At 40.9% G+C, this 20,130-nt stretch overlaps 1 protein-coding gene across 8 annotated transcripts in view; it reads left to right on the forward strand.

The window, feature by feature from the left end:
- trpm3 (transient receptor potential cation channel, subfamily M, member 3) overlaps positions 1 to 20,130 on the forward strand; it is a 160,267-nt gene that overhangs the window by 101,040 nt on the left and 39,097 nt on the right. For all 8 annotated transcript variants that reach the window (XM_034871238.1, XM_034871237.1, XM_034871242.1 and 5 more), the window contains exons 7-9: positions 9,461 to 9,635; positions 10,361 to 10,484; positions 19,253 to 19,325. In XM_034871238.1, coding sequence (XP_034727129.1) covers positions 9,461 to 9,635; positions 10,361 to 10,484; positions 19,253 to 19,325 — 372 coding nt within the window. The remainder of the gene's footprint in view (positions 1 to 9,460; positions 9,636 to 10,360; positions 10,485 to 19,252; positions 19,326 to 20,130) is intronic.

Genomic DNA, 20,130 nt, shown 5'->3' on the forward strand with positions numbered 1-20,130 from the left:
ATTTTACTGAAACCTTGTTACATTTGGATTTCCTGTTGCCAATAGATTTTTGTGCTCATTTTGTGCTCATTTTCTCACGTATCCATTACACGTCATGGCAGCACCATTGGCACCTGTCAGAAGAAGACCTCTAAACTCCACCTTGGTGACAAGAAGTGTATTCCCTCTGTATACCTTTAGTCTCTAGGTGTTGCGTCCTGTGGTTTTGTACCCTCTATAGTGGAAAGTGGACAGGGATATCTTACATCCTTGTCTATCAAAGTCCATGACTATATGCAGAACATTTAATGTAAAATATTGTAAAAACAAAATAAGAGTATCGGTTTGAAAAAAAAAAAAAATGTAAATGAATAAATACTAAAATACAGTAAAACAATAAGAGACATCAGAGGACCACACAACTCACATGGAGTTAAAAGCCAAAGAACAAAAATGTGTCTTTAGACGAGACTTAAAACATATTACATAAAATAGGTGCTAGACTCCTTTCCCATGGTCGAGTATTCCTTTCTGTTTTATTTTCTGGCGTGTCATGTTCGACGTCACGAATGCTCCGGAAAACAGGGTTAGTATACAGTAGAAAGCACCATGGAGAAATTTCCCTTGTTATATTGGTTACTTATTCAGTCTCTTTTTAATAATAATACCTTTTTTATGTAGGGCTTTATATGGTTCTCAAAGACATGTTACATTTAGCACAATACAAATAGATGAAGCATTAAAAACAGTTTTTAATTAAAAAATAGTCATAGGTTGGTGCTTAGCACTGGATGGAGCCACGCTGACTCTACAAAATAGCCTCGGGAAATAACTTGTTTTGGTGGAACATGGGTATGTTCATAGGTTGTTAGAGTCGTGCAACAGAAAACTCAGATTGAACAGATAGTTTAGCTAGCTGTGTGGATTTACCCTGCAGAGATCTGAGGAGAAGTTAACCATAGTCCTCAGAAATCCGCCGGAGTTTAAAATTACAAAACAAAGAAAGCCGAAGGTAATGGACATCCGGCCAACAGTGATATCCGGCGGAATTTCCAGCGGCAGCAGACGAATCATGGATGTTGAACGTCGAGGATATAGACTAATTCAGTACTGACTTATTTGGAACGGTGTCCAAGATGAAATAAGTTACCAACAGAGGTGACATATGTCTTATAATTACTCTGGAAAAGTGGCAACAATTAGGGCTGTTCACCTGGGTCACACGTTTCCATCACTCCGTATCAGATCTGGAGCCAGTAAATACCCTCAGATTGTTACCCCGTTCCCACTGCAGACAAAAAAGTCAGACATACAGTAAGTGGGTGACTTTCAAACCAGTGGGAAATCAATATAAAGGAAAGTTCTGGTTGTGGATTAAACAAAATAAATGGCTTAAGAGAGGAAACTGGGGCTGGGAGGCTGTAAAGATGGGGGAAGGACCAGTGCATTAATGCTAGAGTAAAGGCTCAGCGCTGTGCCCTGCCATACATGCATGGCTCTCTCGGGACTTGTTCAGCAAGGCGTGGTCTAGCTTGATGGAACATGGAGAGAGATGCAGATGCAACTGAGCCTGGATGACCATGACGAGAATCCAGCTTAGGCAACACAGGACGCTTCACATGCAAACAGAGGGACAGAGTTTATGACCAGTGATCATGAACATGCAAAATCATATACAAATTGGGGGTACAAAAAAGATTGCTCATCGCAATAGACTCTTATTTACGGTCTTTACGGTCTCACACACAAGGATTTTTTTCTCCTCCTTCCCATCTCCTGAAGCTGGCAGACATTGTCAAACTCAAAGATGAAGAAAAATCCATAAAATGATTGGCACCATTCAGCGCAACTCACTCAACCACTGCCCGGCTCTTTTGACATGTCTCCATAATTCTTTTTTAATCACAAACCCGCCCCAGAGAGATGACAAGTAAAAGAGGAAGAAAGGAGAGTGAGAAAATGAGAGACATAGAAAAGGGGTTGAGATTGAGCAGAGAGGGAAGAGAATAACATGGAGCGCAAAGGAAGTGTGAGAAAGCAGCTGTCGAGGATGCAGGCAACAAGACATACACACTAGAGATATTACCTTGGGGTGTCTTCACTGAAAAAGCAGGATGAAATTGGGGAAAAAGGCAGCAAGAGAAAATGTGAGTGAAAAAATGAAAAAACCCTGCATCTATTCACTCACACTTGTTTTTTTTTTTTACGTGCAAATCTTAAATTGGATGCAGATGTCAGTTCCAAAGAGGAAATAAAGCTATTCAATTTTGCAGGTTTAGATAAAGTCTGCAAGAATAAATGAATGAGGCACCTTGAGTGTGCCCTCTTCCATTTTACTTAAATCACCTGGAATATTAAAATAGGCACAACACTACTTTGGATATTGAATGTGTACGTAGGTGTAGGCATGTTTGCGTTTTAACTGTGTTTAACCTTCACTGACCCCCCGATGGCATTGCGTCCATTAATCAAAGCATAGGCAAATTGGTAATTGGTAATTAAATCCAGAAACCATAAGATCTTGCGTTTCAGACTAGCTGCGACATTGTGACCTCCACCATGAAGCAGCAGATACAGAAGACATTATAGTTAAACTATGGTACATGGGAAGCCAAGAGAGTGGAAATATTCAGATTTTTTTCAAATCGTCAATTTTGGGCAGAAACCTTGTTAAATCCATGCTGATGGTTACCCTTTATGTCTGTCCTTGGCTTTTACAAAAATGTAACCATTGACGAGGAGACTTGTCAAAAGTAAATAGCTAAAAAAATGTTTTTAAATCAGCCTTTTTTCATCTCCTGAAAAACAACAGTTACAGACAAGGTTTATTTTACATTATATCACATTACACGTCACTTAGCTGACACTTTTATCCAAAGCAACTTACAATTGCTGTCAGAAGTTGCACGTCTGGGGTAGCTAGGGGTTTATTGTCATGCTCAGGGACACATTAGCTGATGTATTGCATTGGGAATCTAACCCGGGACTCCCACACCAAAGGCATGTCTCATATCTACTGCGCCATCACCACCCACATTCTCCCAACAGCGCCAAGATGTAACTTATCATATTGCCCCTTTCTCACGCTATCCAACTGTGTGACCACTGGATTACATGGTGGCTCTTGTTCTTTGACACATATCACTGCAGTTTCACAGTTTGAATTTAGCTTAGAAATGTCACCCTGTAGTGAATGTGACTGTATCCATCAAAGCACAAACAACAGGAAAATATCATGTAACAAAGCTTGGTAATTGTGCCCTACAAAATTTTAATATTCCAAAGCCAGTTAGATATTTGCAAGTGGTGATGCTGCATTAATTAAATCAGTGGGGCTGAAATGACTGTGGGGTTGAATTAGTTGGTAAAATAAGCGTACAGAGACAGCATGGGGACAGTTGAAGTCATTGAGGGTAAGGTGTGTTCGTGCACAAAAGGATTCATAAACCTGTCAAAAAGATGAACTTGCAACGCCAGAGTGTTCCACCCTGTGGTGGAGCGATAACAGAGCCAGTAGTGGGTATTGTTGGACACGGGACTTGCTCCTGGTATAGTTCCAGGTTGAGAATGTACATAGATGACAACATGTTATGTGGTGTGGAAAGAATTTGAGTGCATGATCAGTAGTGTGAACTGTGGTAAATGTCATTTGGGAAATGAGGAGTGGGAAAAAAAAACAATGGTGATCAGAGATGTCTTGGTAGTTGACCTATGCACACTATTAAGCAAATCTGTAGCATGTCAGACGTGATGCCTTGTTTGCTGTTGATTTTAGGGACAATTTAAAATCAGTGTATTCCATAGACTAATACATAGATCATAGACTACATAAAGATGGACATTGCGTCTCCACTTCCTCCCGCTGAACAAAACTGAGGCCAAAATATATAGGCGTTGCCATCTTGTAAGCTTGGAGCCAGAGTCTGCACATTATATTTCATCCCATTTTTATACCTTCAAATAACTAATAAAATCTGAAAAATGAATAAACACCAGCGTGATCAGAACTTCTTCTATGTCCTGAAATAAGGAGGACTTGTTTCATAAGTAACGCTTATGAATTATGTGCATACACAGAGAACTCAATGTAACCAAGGTTGTATTTACTACTACTTAGCATGCACATATGTGTAAGGTCATCTGGTATGTATCATAGACTGTATATAAAGATGGATGACCCGTCTCCACTTCCCCCAACTGTACAAAATAATTTTGGAGCCAGAGTCTGTCCGCACAACAGCTGAATGCACTGGAATTGTGCAAATAAGGGACACAAAACGTTTTGGCCCACAACCAGAGGGTGATCCAGATGTTTTGACTTCACTAATTCAGTATGCATCAACCCCAAATGCAGAGGTATACATTTGATCTCATTAGAGTATATAGTCAAATTTCCCAAAATTCAGCCTTGGTGCAGAATTACAGCCACTAGAGCCAGTCCCACAATGAGCTTTATGTGAGTATGTGCCATTTCTGAGTCTGTAGCTTTTGAGGAGGAGAGGGTGGGGATGAGGTGGAGGCTGGGGTTGTGGTCTTGACCAACTGCCACTTTTCTCATTTCAAAGCCATGATGTCTCCCTCTCATGGGTGGGCCAAATTCTCTGGGCGGGCAAAGCAGAGAAAGGGGAGGTAACCTTGCCACTTATGATCTCATGAAGATCCAGATCCGCCCATCTGAGCTTTTATTTTCTCAAAGGAAGAGCAGGCTCGGTTTACACCTATCGCCATTTCTAGCCACTGGGGGACCATAGGCAGGCTGGGGGAACTCATATTATTGTTAAAAAAAGTCATAAAGTGACAGCTTCATGCCTCTCCCAAGCGCTGCAATGCTCTCCCTTCTCTTCATTGAAGCCTCTATGTTCACAGGCTCGTGGTGATGCACACTGTGCTAAAGGTGCCAACATTTGTTTATGTTTAGTACTGCCAATTTGTTTTGTTTTGTCATGGTTCATGTGTGCAATAAACATTACACTTCGTGAGAAAAGAATTGTGGCAGAGAATCGTCATATCAATTCAAAGCTAAAAAAATGCGATTCATATTTTTCATGGAGAGAGCTCTCGCAGAAGCACATTTACACGGACTTGCATTCACGCCAACACACAAAGCAATGCGGTAAAATTCCTTTAACCCCAATTTCCCAGTTGTAAACGTATTTTCCTGACAAACGACACCATTCTTGATTGATTCTCTCTGGCTTATGGCCTTGGAAACGTTACAACTCAACTAAAATCACTGGGGAAAAATGGTGGCACAGACCATGTGATTTAATCTGAATTCCTTTGAGTAAAAAAAGAAAAAAAAGATATTTGGATGTCACAACACGACTGAAAGAGTCAAGTTTGAGAGAAGCTTACCCTTTTAATTTTCCGTGCCAACTGACTTTTTTTTCCCAATGTTTCCAGTCTGCTTTTGTTTGTCTGTTGCTATGGACAAGGACGTTTGTGTGTTCATGTTTTATTTTTTTTATTTTTTTTAAGCGTGAGTTGGGGGGTGGGGTGCGAAGACAACTACCCACAGACTGTAGCACACCTCCTCCAGTCATGCTGATACTAATTTGATACATGCAAGGACAAATGCGGACGCTTGCACGAACCCACGCACACAGAGACACACGCAGAACATGAGTCATTGCTCGATCCCTAATTAGGACCATTTAAGCATATTATGCATGTCTCGCTTACACGCTCCTCTTTCCCATACTAACTCCATCTTCTGCTCGTTACTTCCTCATCTCCCAGGCCGGATAAATATAGAAATTTGTGGCCACATTGTGGAGTCTCATCGACCACCTCTCTTCTCTTTCCCCTGCCTCTTTCACCCTATTTAACATTAGTTTCCCTCTTGAGAAATAAGGTTTCCGCACTGGGTTAAAACTATGTCTGAGATAAAGAGAGACAAGGGAGAGAGTAGGGGTTTGGCGATAGTGTTATCTGATGCGTTGGAGTGTGTGAATGGTGCATGGACACACTCATTACAAGAACAGGGGGTGGAAACACTGAAACTGTTGAGAGAGACATTACAGAGTGTATAGGGTATATATTTGGTAGAGTGTGTATTTTATCAAATAACCTATCCACATAATATACTCTGAGACTCAAGTGTTTATCTTGATAATAAAAACTCCTATTAAAAATGTAAAAAGAAACGATTATTTTAAAAATGCAAAGAGCAATTCATCTGTTTCAGTTCATGAAATCCCAAGAGGTAGTTCTGAGACGTCTATTCTCAGCGTAAAGTCTAAAACCCCTTTTTCCACCGAAATCCAAACAACTCACTGTGCACTGCCTCATTTACTGTATTTAACCTCCCACCACTTTGAGTCTCTCCTCCTTCCTGACTTCCAGCCCCAGGAGAAACTTTAAATTCATACAGCATATTTTTTAAATAGGACTTTTTTACCCTCTATCCTGTCCGCTAGGTATATACTGGATATTGTATGTTTCTGAAAACATTTGCAAAGAAACTCTCAAACACTGTCTAACTTGCAAAGATAAATTTAATAATAGTTGGCAGCCTTGCAGTACTAGGCCAGTACTTCAAGCATATGCATTTTTGCCTGACACCTTCGACCCAGACCCCCCTCCCCCTTTGGCGCACCTGTCTCACATTATAGGTCTGTGTGAAGTATTTTTCTACTGAAGTTTTTTCAGTCAGGATCACTACTTGTTTTTTGTTGGAAGTGTGCTCTGTTTGACCTGTTCCCACATGCAACGGTGATGTCATAGTGTACTGACAGCCTGGAGTCATAGACTACAAAGATGGACGGCTTGACAGCTCCTCCAAAATCAAAGTGCAAATCAAATACATTTTTCCCAAATATAGTTTCTGTCATTCAAGGTAGTTCTGATCACACTCATGTTTATGTAAGTGTTCATTATATGGGATATTTTGCCTTCACTCTTGTACAGTGGGAGGAAGTGGAGACGCGTCATCCAACTTTATATACATATGTCTTTGCCTGAGGTACACCTCTGCAGCTTTTTTTGGAAGCAGTTCCACTTTAATTAATTGCATATATCATTAGATTTCATGATCCTACTTCATTTATGGAGTCCCACTTCTCTTCTGAATTAGCAAACATGAACAAACAGGGATTGAATATAAAAGTATTGTGGGGAATTAGAAAAATAAAACACAGATTTATACTGTATGGACAGTCCAATGTACAACAGTTTTGTATTTTGGCTGAGAAAACAATTGGTAAACTCCAGTAAGAAGGATTGTATCATCACTAAATACTCTTACAGACTAGCTCTAAAACTATGAATTTACATTTCCATCTAGAACAATAGGTCTTCTTCTGAAGTGCCGACTATGTAACCATCACCCCGCATGTGTTCAGCTACTTTGTGTTTTATTTGATATAAACAGAGAATTCAGACCACAAAATCCACCTCCACAGTAAAGATAATTCAAAGGACTCTCAGCTTTCTAACAATCACAGGATTACATTTTTTTCAAGTATAATATTTTCAATACTGTAAAAGCAAATTGGCAGAGCGTTAACACTGCTATGTTTAGGGCTTCAATTCCTTGTTAAGCCCCCCGGATACAGCACTGGACTGCATGGCTTTTTTTTTAGTGGCAGCCCTAATTAAAATTCAGTTCATGTCCTGTCCATGGATCCAGATAAACTTTCCAAAAATACATTATACTACAAATGTCTTGTGTGTGTGTGTTTTGTGGGCATCACACACAGAGAAATTAGCCGTTGAATTAGGACAATTTGTAAACATTAGGTCCAGTCAAGATTTTTTGGTCCTATTTATTTGCGTTAAAGGGCACTCCCAGGAGAAACGTTTTTGGGCATGTGTAATGGAGTGACAGCTTTAATTGGAAAGAATGGGCTGCCATGTTTTGAAACATTTTATTTCCCACAGGAATGAATACAGTAGTCAAAGCTCTCATCTGTTAACTAGAAAACCTAACTGTGAATGGGAGGTCACAAACCATCCTAAAATGTGCCCGCTGTTTTGGGGATAGGCAGGCAAAAAAGAATTGTATTTCACTTGTAGTTTGTTGACGTGTGAGTGACTCTATCTGTGTGTGTGTGTGTGTGTGTGTGTGTGTGTGTGTTTGTGCTACCAATTAGCCATGGCACAGCTGTGCTTTCCTGCTCCTCATCTGCTCCACGGTGGGTTTCAGTTGAACAATAATGTGCTTTAGATACTGCCGCGTTACATCCAAAGCTCACAAGTCATCAATATCATTGCTTGATCCAACACAACTGCAAGCTCACACACAGGTAACAACGGCAAAAATAGACATCAATAAGAAATGGAAGAAACAGTTGCAAAATGCAAGTTATTAGCTTGCTCCTCTCTCACATTCAGCTTTGCTGATGCATCGTCGCGTAATGCGTTGTGGCACAGTGACGTTTTACCTCTTTCATGTAGGCAAGGCCCCTAAAATATTCTCCTTATGTAACTGTCCCTGTTGGAAGGCTGCAAAAGGCTGTGTGAGGCAAAGCGTAATGGTGTTGGGTTGGCTCCTGAATGTTTGCTTGTGTGTGTGTGTGTGTGTGTGTGTATGTGCATATGTAAGAACGCATCTGTATGCGTTCGTCTTCCTGCGTGTTTGAGAGACAGACCTTGCTTCCTCCTCTGTGAATTATGCAGACCAGGGCGGGGAAAAATCCGGCAGTTACACAGCTTTTGACTTAGAAGAGCTGAAACACAAACAGCAGAAAACACAACAGCATTAAACAAAACGGGAGGGAGAGGAAGAGAACAGAGTGTCTGAGGAAAGACAAAAATGGAGAGACAGGAAGGGAGACAAAGAGCAGACGAAGCGCTGATGAGGGGAGGAGGGTTTAGGAAAGCTTATTTGTTGCTCTAACTGTCTATATGATGTCTTGTTGACTTCTGTCTGTATAGTTTAACCTGTACTAATGTCTTGTCATTCCCTGTTGCTCTGGTCTTAAATCATTTGGTCAAAGGACTACAGTTGAAAATTAGCCGGCTTGTGAACACTGGCACATTTACAGATATGTTAATTAATGTGTGTTGTCCTTTATAAAATAAAGAATAAGAAATGGGTTGGACTGAGATAACTAAAAGGGGAAAGAGCATAAGGGGTTGTCAGAATGAAATGGACTCTGGGGTTGATAGGGTTTGTGTTTTCTTTAAGGGTTAAGGTTATACCTACACACACACACACACACACACACACACACACACACACACACACACACACACACACATCCATGACAGAGGAACAAAGCACGAGGAACAAAGTGGGCTGGTTATTTTTGGTACTGATGCTTTTTAAAAACCTCCCTGCTTTAAATAGAAAGTGTTCAATGTCTCGACTGTACAGTCATGCAACATCACAGTTGTCACATTAGCAGCTTTGTCACAGTTTGATATTTTTTCTATTTCTAGGTCAAGTATTGCTGATGTTAACTTCCTAATTCACACCTATGTTCCTTTTTCTGTGTTGTTAATCCCTGTTTTCTTTCCTTCCTGTTTCCGTGGGCAGGTATCGGTCAGGGTGTGCCGGTTGTGGCTCTGATCGTAGAGGGAGGCCCTAATGTGATCTCCATCGTGCTGGAATACCTCAGGGACACACCACCCGTCCCTGTGGTGGTGTGTGACGGCAGCGGCAGGGCCTCAGACATCTTGGCATTTGGACACAAATACTCCGAGGAGGGAGGGTACGCGCTCACATGTGCACATCATGCTCTAATCCAAGGACAAACGCTTACTAATACAAGGTGTATCCAATGTGGAAAATGTTGTTTGTAATCAGAATTTCGAATAGTTTGAGTATACTGAACATGACGGCATCATGGCATGAAAATTTCCCTTTATGAGGCTTTTTAACATTAATATGCGTTCCCCAGCCTGCCTATGGTCCTTCAGTGGCTAGAAAGTGTGATAGGTGTAAACCGAGCCCTGGGTATCCTGCTCTGCTTTTGAGAAAATAAAAGCTCAGATGGGCCGATATGGAATCTAGCCTCTTATGAGGTCATAAGGCAATACACTACATCAACATAACAGCATGTGGAGATAAACTGGACAGGCCCAATAGTCTCTGAATAGTTCTACTATGTTGTTAAATTGCAATTTAAAGCACCAGCCAACGGGGGGTGCATTATGTTGGCAGTATAATTTAAAATTGTGTGTCTGCCCTATTTCTGATTCTGTGGCGGTAAAAATCTTGCCATGGCAGACCGCCGTTAAAAAAATTATATAGAGGAAACACTGCCTGCAGAATCCTATCTTACCGAGGACTCAGAGACAATAGTTCAGGGAGCCCCAATCAACTTTGGTTTCACTTTCTGACAAACAAATCTAATTTGCCTGCTTCTCCCTTTTCTCCTTACCTTTATCTGACCCCGTCCTGATCCCCCCCATCTTCCTTTCATCATCTCTGCAGTATAATAAACGAGACTCTACGAGACCAGTTGCTCGTGACCATCCAGAAGACTTTCACCTACAGCCGCACACAGGCGCAACATCTGTTCATTATTCTGATGGAGTGCATGAAGAAGAAGGAGCTGGTGAGGTTCACTTTCATACACGTGTACATACACATGCCAGCTACCACACATGCACAAACACCTATTTGCAGATGCGGGAAAAGGCAAACCTATGAGCAGTATATACACATTCAACACTTAAGCACAGACGGACTCAAATAAGTCTGGATCAACAGAGGTACATTTCCAGGAAAATTGTTTGAGATCCCGTGGGTGGCTCACGTGCTGGATGTCCCTAACCTTTTGCTCTGTGTGTGTTGCTGTTCTGTGTGATTGCTTTTGGGGCTGGAACAGACTTCAAGTTAGCGAGCTACTCGCTGAAAATGTAAAGAATATTTATACACATTAACAACCGTAATATCACCATTAATTTATGCATTGATGTCTCTGCAGTATAAAGAAGCCTACAAATGAAAAATATGTGAGGGAGGAACAAATAGTTTTGTCAATTGCAAATTGCTCATCATGGAACTTTTATTGAAGCAATTATTAACCCATCTTTTATTCAGGACATGTGAATGTTAAGTGGATGTAAATGTATTCAGATGACATTGGAGACCAAATGGCCTCCATCTTGAGAGTCTGTACCCCTTTGACTGTGTTTAATTCTCAGTCCCTTTAGAGCACCGTCAATCCCATGAAACCAACATGTTATTAATGCTGTTGAATGCTGTAAGTGTAGAGGCAATGTGTGGTTATGTACAAACGTATTTGTGTGTGTGGTGTGTGGGTGTGTTTAACATGGTATATTCAATCACTTTCTTGCCACAGTCATACATGACACATACATTATGATGGAAAGTGTGCACTACAGCAGTGCATACAAACACCCACACACGACCTTACACTCAGTCACAAGATAATAGCGTAACATATCCTTTATGATCCAAACAAACAGCTAGCAGCTTCTACTGTATCTCAGCTCTGCAGCCACACTAGCTAATTTGCTACTTGGTCGCTCTCGTTTCAACTTACTTTGAACATAACATTCAATGTCTTTTGTAGAAGAGGCGAATATTCTCCAGATCAGTGACTGTTGGTACTGTTGGCTGCCAGTGGCATTAATTTGCAATTAGTAGCACACGCACGCATGCACACACACACACACACACATACCCACACACACACACACATACACACACACACACATACACAAGCCTTATTTTATCACTTTCTGTTTTAGGTAGTGCTGAGCTAGGATTCAGTTAAGCATCTTCAAACATGATGGCTATTTCAAGTTATTCAACCATGTATTCATCGTGTGGTCGATTTCCCTGTTTGTAACAAAAATACTGTAAGATAATCATTTTACTGTGTGTGTGTACTCAACAATTGTAAGTTTTTGTCATAGATTTATGAGTCACACACATAAATCTAAATCATTTACACACGCAAAGCCAAACACACAAAAACATGCAGGCAGCCCTGCAGGCCGTCCTCTATTGGCCATGGCTGTGCAGTGTGTAAGTGGATTGATTGTGTTGTCAGCAGGGTTCCAGTGGCTGACTGACGCTCACAGTGATGGATCTTCTGAACACAACACACGAGAGCAGAACAATGTGTGAACTGAATCATTCAGCAGGAGCATCTGTACAAACCAGATAATCTGAAGTTCCCTCTCTCTTTACTTAAAAAACAATCTTTTTGGTCTGAGCCACAACAGCCCTGTCAGATGAACTTGTGTACCCCTTTATCAACACTCTTTATATAAAAATTATATAAAAGTGGACAATTGTAAAGGTTCCTTGACATGGTGCTCTTTGGATGCTTTTATATAGACCTTAGTGGTCCCCGTATACTGTATCTGAAGTCTCTTTCCCAACATTCAGCCTTGGTGCAGAATCACAGCCACTAGAGCCAGTCCCACAATGAGCTTTCCTTAGTATGTGCCATTTCTGAGTCTGTAGCTTTCTAAAGGAGAGAGAAGGAGGCAAGGTGGGGGCTGGGGCTGTTGCCTTGACCAACTGCCACTTGGCTCATTTGAAAGCCACGATGTCTCTCTCTCACGGTTGGGCCAATTTCTCTGGGCGGGCAAAGCGAAGAAAAGGTAATTTAACCTTTCCTCTTATGACCTCATAAGGGGCAAGATTCCAGATCAGAGCAGGATATCCAGGGCTCGGTTTACACCTATCGCCATTTCAAGCTACTGGAGGACCACAGGCAGGCTGGGGGAACTCATGTTAATGTTAAAAAAACTCATGAAGTGACATTTTCAGGCCATGGGACCTTTAATTATTTTATACAATTGAACCGTCATTAACATTAGTTTGGTCAACAATCATTCTACTACTAGCCTACTAGGCTACTAAGGGTTAGGGTGCTCCTGTGCTCGCTTGCTAACAATTTTTCACACACTATTACATAACTGCAACTTGTAGTGTTAAGGTGTTTTAATTGACCTCATGTGGATATATTCTTCATTTGAATCATTGTTCCTAGTTAAGCTACTCTACGTTATTTCCAAGTCCCCCCTTGCAACTGCAGAAGTACCCCCTCGGGTACACCTACCCCTGGTTGGAAATCACTGCCGTACAGTACTGCAGGTGTGTAATCCAGCTGGTTGTGTGATCACAGATAGCAGAGTGCAGGAGCAAGTAAAATCTAGCAGTGGGATACATTTTTATCTATTTAGAATGCTGTACTTCATGTAGCATGCAAGAATGTGGCCCAGGAGCTTAACAATGCCATGAAACATTTACCAATGACATCAAACTTTGACAGCATACTTCATGATGATGAAGAAGAAGCGACCCTCTCTTTTGATGTCTTCTGTAAAACATTTCTCAGTGGAAAAATACTGCAATCATGAGCCCATACACCATGCACAAAAAGCCAGCGTTAATTATAGTTTGGAGAAAGAGCTTTCTGGCCCGATCTCACTCTCACAGAGTTAGTTTCACCTGCCTCCTTTTTATCAGGCTGATAGTTATCCCAGGGATTCCCTCCTTATCGTACTCAGAAAGACACAATTTGGAGTGTGTATGTGTGTTTGATTGGAGAGGAGGAACTGTAAGGGAGAAATTTAAAATGAGAACGAGCAAAAGACATAATTCCTATTTTCCCATGCTAAGCTGGAAAAAACACTTAAAAAAAAGATTAAAAAGTGGACCAAACGCGGAAACCAGAACATATATGGCCTGTCTCATATTACACTTAGAGTGCTCAGGGGAGTCCTCTCTACGAGTTCACCAACAACTCGGTAGAAGTAGGAGGGGTATTCTCAATTTTGTTGAATATTTTGTAACATTATGTCAGTAAAGGCGTCTTATTTTACAACCCTTTTGACGTAAGGTCAAATTAAATCCCACAGGATGTGATCATAGTGTTTTCTGGCCCTGAACCACTGCAGTAGTACACCATGTTGGGTCTTTGCCAGACTGGATTTCTAAACTACTCTTAGGATCAAACATGGTCCTGCATTCAGTTCATATCCCAGTAAACTAACTACTGTTTACATTCTCCTCTGTATTGTACTGTGGTGGGAACCTTTGCCTACATGTATTGGCAATAGCTGTGCAGGATTGATAAGTTTGCAATATTTACACTGGAGACTAAAAACGTACACACACTGCAGAGGAATTTCTTGTATTTGTTCTATCACTCTATGAAAACTCACTCTTGATCTACAGTCGTGATTAAGTTTCTCTCCAGATGACATGAGTGTAACTTAGACGTGAGAGTTTGTGACGTTGCAGCTAATACCCAATACGTATAAGGGATGCAGTGAAACCATATATTAGTTGTATTGTACCTGTTAGGGATGTAGCAAAACTCACGTTTCAATATAATTCGTGATTTTAAGTTCACAATACAATTTGTTCATGATTTTTTTTTACAGAATGAGCTGCAGAGAAAGTCTGCCTTTATTTCTATAAACTGTGCAAAACAGATGTGTTCTCTCATCAAAAGTGCAACTGAAATTGTATTTTATCTTAAATGACAAAAATGAAATAAAAAATTATAATTTTTAAAAATCCTATGTCAAGATAAATAAATAAACCAAATAATAAAGGTAAATCAACTAAGAAAACATAGTGAATTGTTAGGTCCCTAGTGCCTGAACTAGTATCCCATAGCAATTATACGTTTACTCATTCCCACTGGCAGCAAATGTGTTTTTTTCCGGGGTCAGTGCAGCGGCCCGAAAGGGGGTAAGTGTGCAAGAGAAAGAGAGACAATGAGAGTGTGTGTTTGTGTGCCAGATCCCCCGTGCTTAGTTTTTGTTTTGGCTCTGTAGCAGGGAAGCCACAAAGTAGGAGAAGACTAAAAGTGACTGGCTTGTTTTTTGAGAGGGAGAGTCTGCTTAAGAGGGCAAGTGAAGTGATGGAGGAAGACTAAAGAAAGGATGCGTCTCGCTTTTTCCTTATTTTCAGGATTTTGGTTTATTCATGTAGACATTTTGTGCTTCGGTTATTCTCCCTTTTTCCTCCGCTTTGTTTATTATACACAGGGCTGTTTGTGCTATATATCAAGAGGCAATAAACTTGCACTGAAATGTAGCCTATATGAAAATGTGTAACTTTGTGTTTTTAACAAAAGTGGAACATATGGTTAAATGGTTGTCTCATAGTCTGTTTCTGCCTGTAATTTCAGAATTCCACATGATGAAACTCATCATTGTTATGTTGCTGTGAAGTCCGTTAGGCAGTAAATTATAAAACTAAAAAGTGCTCTTTGCAGCTACAAACAGTCGTGCCAATTATCTGCTTTATGCTTTCATTTGGTCTAATTTAAGAGTGTGCTGGATCATCTCCCAGTAAAAAAAAAAAACTGACTGATGATAGATTTTTATGTTTCAAGTCAGAAGGGGGATAGAAGGGAAATACTGCAATTGCACAGCTAATCAATAAATAATGTGCAAGCTCTTGAATTTTACTTTTGGGTAATAGATGTAAAGTATATAGATTGTGTGCATTACAAGTGCAATGAAAGAAAATATTAAGAGAAACCCTAGGCCACATTTGTATTAGTTTGTGTAGATGATGAGGGTAATTATCCTTTTATATATACACATGTCTTATCTTGTTCCTTATATCACCATATGGGTGGAACAGTTTCATATAAATGTCAAACAAGCACACAGAAAAGACTGCCGGCTGCGTGTGAACCAGCGCCTTAAATAGCATCAAGGCCTGTTGTCACATCTTTTCTTTTTTTTGCTAGGAATGTGTATATCCAATTAAAAGAAAAGTGCCTCTTCAGACCGCCGCCTCCGTTTCTCTCTCAGTGCCTCGCTCTTTATCTGGTATGCGGGGGGGGGGGGGCACGATGACTGTCCTGGAATCCCCCAGCTCGGTATGAATAATTGAGTCTAGAATAGTCCTTATATGTTTAATTCGGATTAAATATTAAGGAGGAGTCACCAACCCGCAATGTTCCTCTGCCTCCCTGAAAAACGAGTAGGACGAAGATGAGGAGAGCTAAAGAGGGACATAAATGGACCATGAGGGAGTGTGTGAGGGAGGCCGGTAGGAAATAAGACAAGAAGTAAGAGAAGGGGTTTGAGTGGAAAAACAATGTAAAAAATGAGGTGCAGTGTGTTGCAATGAGCTATAGGGACAATTCCATGTGTAATAATCAGCAGGGCAGTTTATCAGTTTTTAAAATTGCATGAATATAGACACTTATTTCTCTCTTTCATCTGCTTTGGCTGCAGCCTGTCAATTGATGTATCCAATAAAATAATAAATATGTATCTAAATATTTTATGTTTAATGGTTAGCATTTCAAGAGGGTGTGTGTGTATTTGTGTGTGTGTGTGGAGTCTTCCTTATGCCTTGTACAGTATGTACATGTAGCAGCATCAGCAGGGTCCTTATTCTGTTTGATGGAGATGAATGTTTCCAATCAGCTTGGCTCACTGCAGCGTGAAGAACAGTTTTCTGATCCTCTTGTTATCATGTGGCTTAACGTCTCCGACTATCCCAGTCACACTAAGAAAGACTGCACTGCCTTTTTTTTTCATTCTGATAGCCGTCTTGAATTTGTCAACACCATATCTGCCTCCTTCTGTCTGCCTTTGATTCACACATGCTTCCGCTTTCCTACTGACTCGCATCTGACCCGATCTTTGCCTCCACTTGTCTGCCTCTCTTCGTTCTCGCTCTTTTCCTCTCTCCTCGTATTCTTGTCAACAGAGAGATGGAGCGTGAACACGAGTCATGGCCCCTGTCCCTTGCATGTTGACCTCTGATGATGATTGTCAGTGTAGAGGCCAAGCTACTTTAAACATTTTAAGATACGGAATTACCCAAGATACAGTATTAACCAAGCACATCGAAAATGTAATGTACTACAGATGGGCAAGTTTATGCCATAAGTAAAAAAATGCATAAAATGAAGCTGTGTTAAACATGTTTGCTAACATAAAACACTCAAGAGCACCTTTGCTTGCATAGGAGGATGAAAATAGACGGGGGAGAAGCAGTCTGTTTACCTTTGCACACATTTATTGATGACTCTATGCGTGATCGTTAAGATTACAGTAAATAAGCCACCTTGGGTCGTCATAGAGGTTGTGTTGCTTAGTCTGTGTATTGTAGAGCCTTTATGATGATGATAAACAGGTAGCGCATATCCACAGGGTCACCTTGGATGTGTGATTGGAGAAAGGGTAGAAGGAGGAAGAAATAGGGAGGAAGCAGACAGAGACGAGGGAGGGAGAGTACAGTACAGTAGCATGCCAGTGGGAGGTTGTTGTGAGATAAGTGGTTGCAGCAGAAGGGGGAGCAAGGGGGCAGAAAGATGATGGTTGGTAGAAAGGTTGTGGAGGAGAAGTTGAAGAGAAAGGGGAGAGTAAAAAGAATGGAGAACATCTTCCCTAATCATATAATTACACACTGTCATCCATCTTTAGTCCTGAAGGCTGCCAAGAACCGTGTGTGTGGGTGTGTGTGTGTAAGTGTGCGCATGCGTAAAGACAACTCCCAATTCCGCTATAATGATAACTAAAGGGTATAATGGTGGCCAGATCAGGATTCTGTACTAATTAGGGGAAATTAGGTCTGCACATGAGCACGCCTGATTGGTTGTTTCTTAAACTGATGTTGTTAGGAAATCCCAGCTTTGCATACATAGTTTAAAACCTTTTAAGAGTCACTGCATTAGAGCACACACTAGACAAATGTCTACCTTGACTTATTTGGTTAGATCACAGTATTGCATGTAGGGCTATAACTAACGATTATTTTCATCTGTCAATTGTTTTGTTTTTTGATTAATTGTTTGCTCTTTAAAATGTCAGAAAATTGTGACAATTGTCAAGTGTTTTTGACCTAAGATAATGATAACCTAGCCACTGGCCACACCATTGAAACACACACACACACACACACACACACACACACACATACATTTAGAAACTACCTTATTAGCGATTGCATTTGCAATGCATGACCTAGGTCGAAGTCGTCACACAAAGTCACACTCCTCATTTGTCTCTTAGGGAGGAGCCAGCATGTCGTCAGCAAACGGCGTACACATGATTAATGATCCAGCATTATAGATACTGTAAATCACCATTGTGAACTAAATTACTTTGGTGCATTTAGATGTATGTGAAAAGAGAAGAAGAATAAGGGAGAAAGAGGAGGGTTAGCCCACAACATTGCAGCATTGCCCTAAGGGGAAGCAGCAGTAGCAGCAAAGCCTGCAGATTCCCAGAGCTCCACCAAATGAAGCCATTTAGAGGGGGGAGATAGGAAGGGAGATGGGCTGCAGGGAGAAAACGGAGGTGGGAGGAGATGGATGGGTGGATGGTAGGATTAGAGGAATAGCTCGTCAGACATTCAGAACACGCATTCTCTCCTGTGTGCGACTCCCACAAGGTGCCCTTCACGCATGCACACATACAAGCCGACACACGTGTTACCACGGGTGTGTGTATGCGTTCCTGCGATATTTGATGGGGGGAAAATCCAGGAACAGCTTTCCCATTTCTCAGATTTCCCTGTCAGGGGACTTTGGCTTTCATCCATCACACCATTAGCTAATTTCACGCAGGATATAAAAAAATACATCTAAAAAACATGTCAGCCCACGCAGACCAAGACCTAAAGTGGCCTTAGAGTAAAATATTTTCACAAGAGCCTAATCCAAAACGTGTTTGACACAGCGCAAGAATAAGAACAATGTTTTTTAGTAATGGAGAGCATTATTAGTTTTATATAAAGTTCATCTCTGGCTCTGTTATGGTTTTTACTGTGGTTCCACCCCCCCACTTGTCTTGTCGGCGCATCCCTTTATTCCCTCCCTACAATGAACAAGCTCTATGTGAAAGTTTTGTGCTGTCCTCTGCAAAAAAAGACAAGAGAGAAGGGAAGAAAGTCTGGAGGGAGACACTTAAGTTACATCAGTGCTCTCTCTCCTCTCTCCTCCCATCTCATCTTTTCTCTCCTTTCTTGTCTGTCCTCATCTCTCCACACTTGTCTCTTATTTCCTCTCCCCTCCTACCTCATCTCTCCTCTCTTCAAATCTCCTCTCCTCCCTTGTCTCTTCTCTCCCCTCTTGTCTCTCCTCTCCCCTCTTGTCTCTTCTTTCCTCTCTCGTCGCTCATCTCCTCCTGCACTTGAGCGTTTTTAGTGAAGTTGTCTAATCCAACAAATAAGAGCCCCATCTCTCAAGATGTGACTTCTATAAACTGTGATGAATTTAGTCAAACATCAAATTCCTTTATAAATAATAAGGTTGACTTTAAAACAGTTTGGCTTGTGTAGAATGACTGTTTTGCACCCTTTTTTCACTTGTTCTCTCTGCGTCTGTCTCTCTCTCTCTGTCTCAATGTCTCTCAGATAACAGTTTTCCGGATGGGGTCGGAGGGTCATCAGGACATTGACCTTGCCATCCTCACTGCTTTACTCAAAGGTGGGTGTGTGCATGTGTGTGTGTGTGTGTGTGTGTGTGTGTCTGTGCTGGAGCATGAACGTACAGTAAGTGGTTTCCATTTTTACGATCACCCTCCAGGGATGTTGTTATTTTAACAAATAATGGGTGTAAGTAGATAAAAGAGGGATGATAAAGCATTCCTCTCACTGTCCCAGTTAGGTGTATGTTTTGAAGCGCACAAGTATGTTTTTACTTTTGCACTTCATAGCTCAGGAATAAAACCTAGACATCTGTGCTTATGTCTTTCTCTCTTAAAGCTCCATTAAGCCATTAATGATCTCTGCGGGGCAGAAAGACTCCAAAGCAAACTTGCAGCTTTAAGTCTTGATATTGTATTTCCTTATCAAACAATTGCTTTCTAACAGTTTTAGCTGAAACAGAGTGCCAGAGGCATGTTGTCCTCTTATCACTGCCTGACAAATATCAGTCCAGTATTCTCTGGCTTTATCCACTAACTCCTGGCTCTTTTTGGCTTGCTAAGTATTTTTCCAGCACATCTGGCACACAACCACCCGGAAAATGACAAAATGATGTTTGGTTGCATCATGATATAAAGTTTAAATTTGTTAACATCAGAGGTGCTTTTTGGCTCTAGCTATGTGTTTATTATACAGCCATATTATCATATAACACTTAACAATGTATTTCACAAAATATCAAATAAAATATTAATTTTAATGTGAGGAGGTTCTGGCACTCTAGTCTGTAAATAGTACTCTAGACTGTAGTCTAACAGCTATTAAAGCCGCTTGCAGTGAGTTCAGGTTCCCTACTTTATATGCTA

Source organism: Etheostoma cragini, chromosome 5 (genome assembly GCF_013103735.1).
Source record: "Etheostoma cragini isolate CJK2018 chromosome 5, CSU_Ecrag_1.0, whole genome shotgun sequence".
Lineage (NCBI taxonomy): Eukaryota > Metazoa > Chordata > Actinopteri > Perciformes > Percidae > Etheostoma > Etheostoma cragini.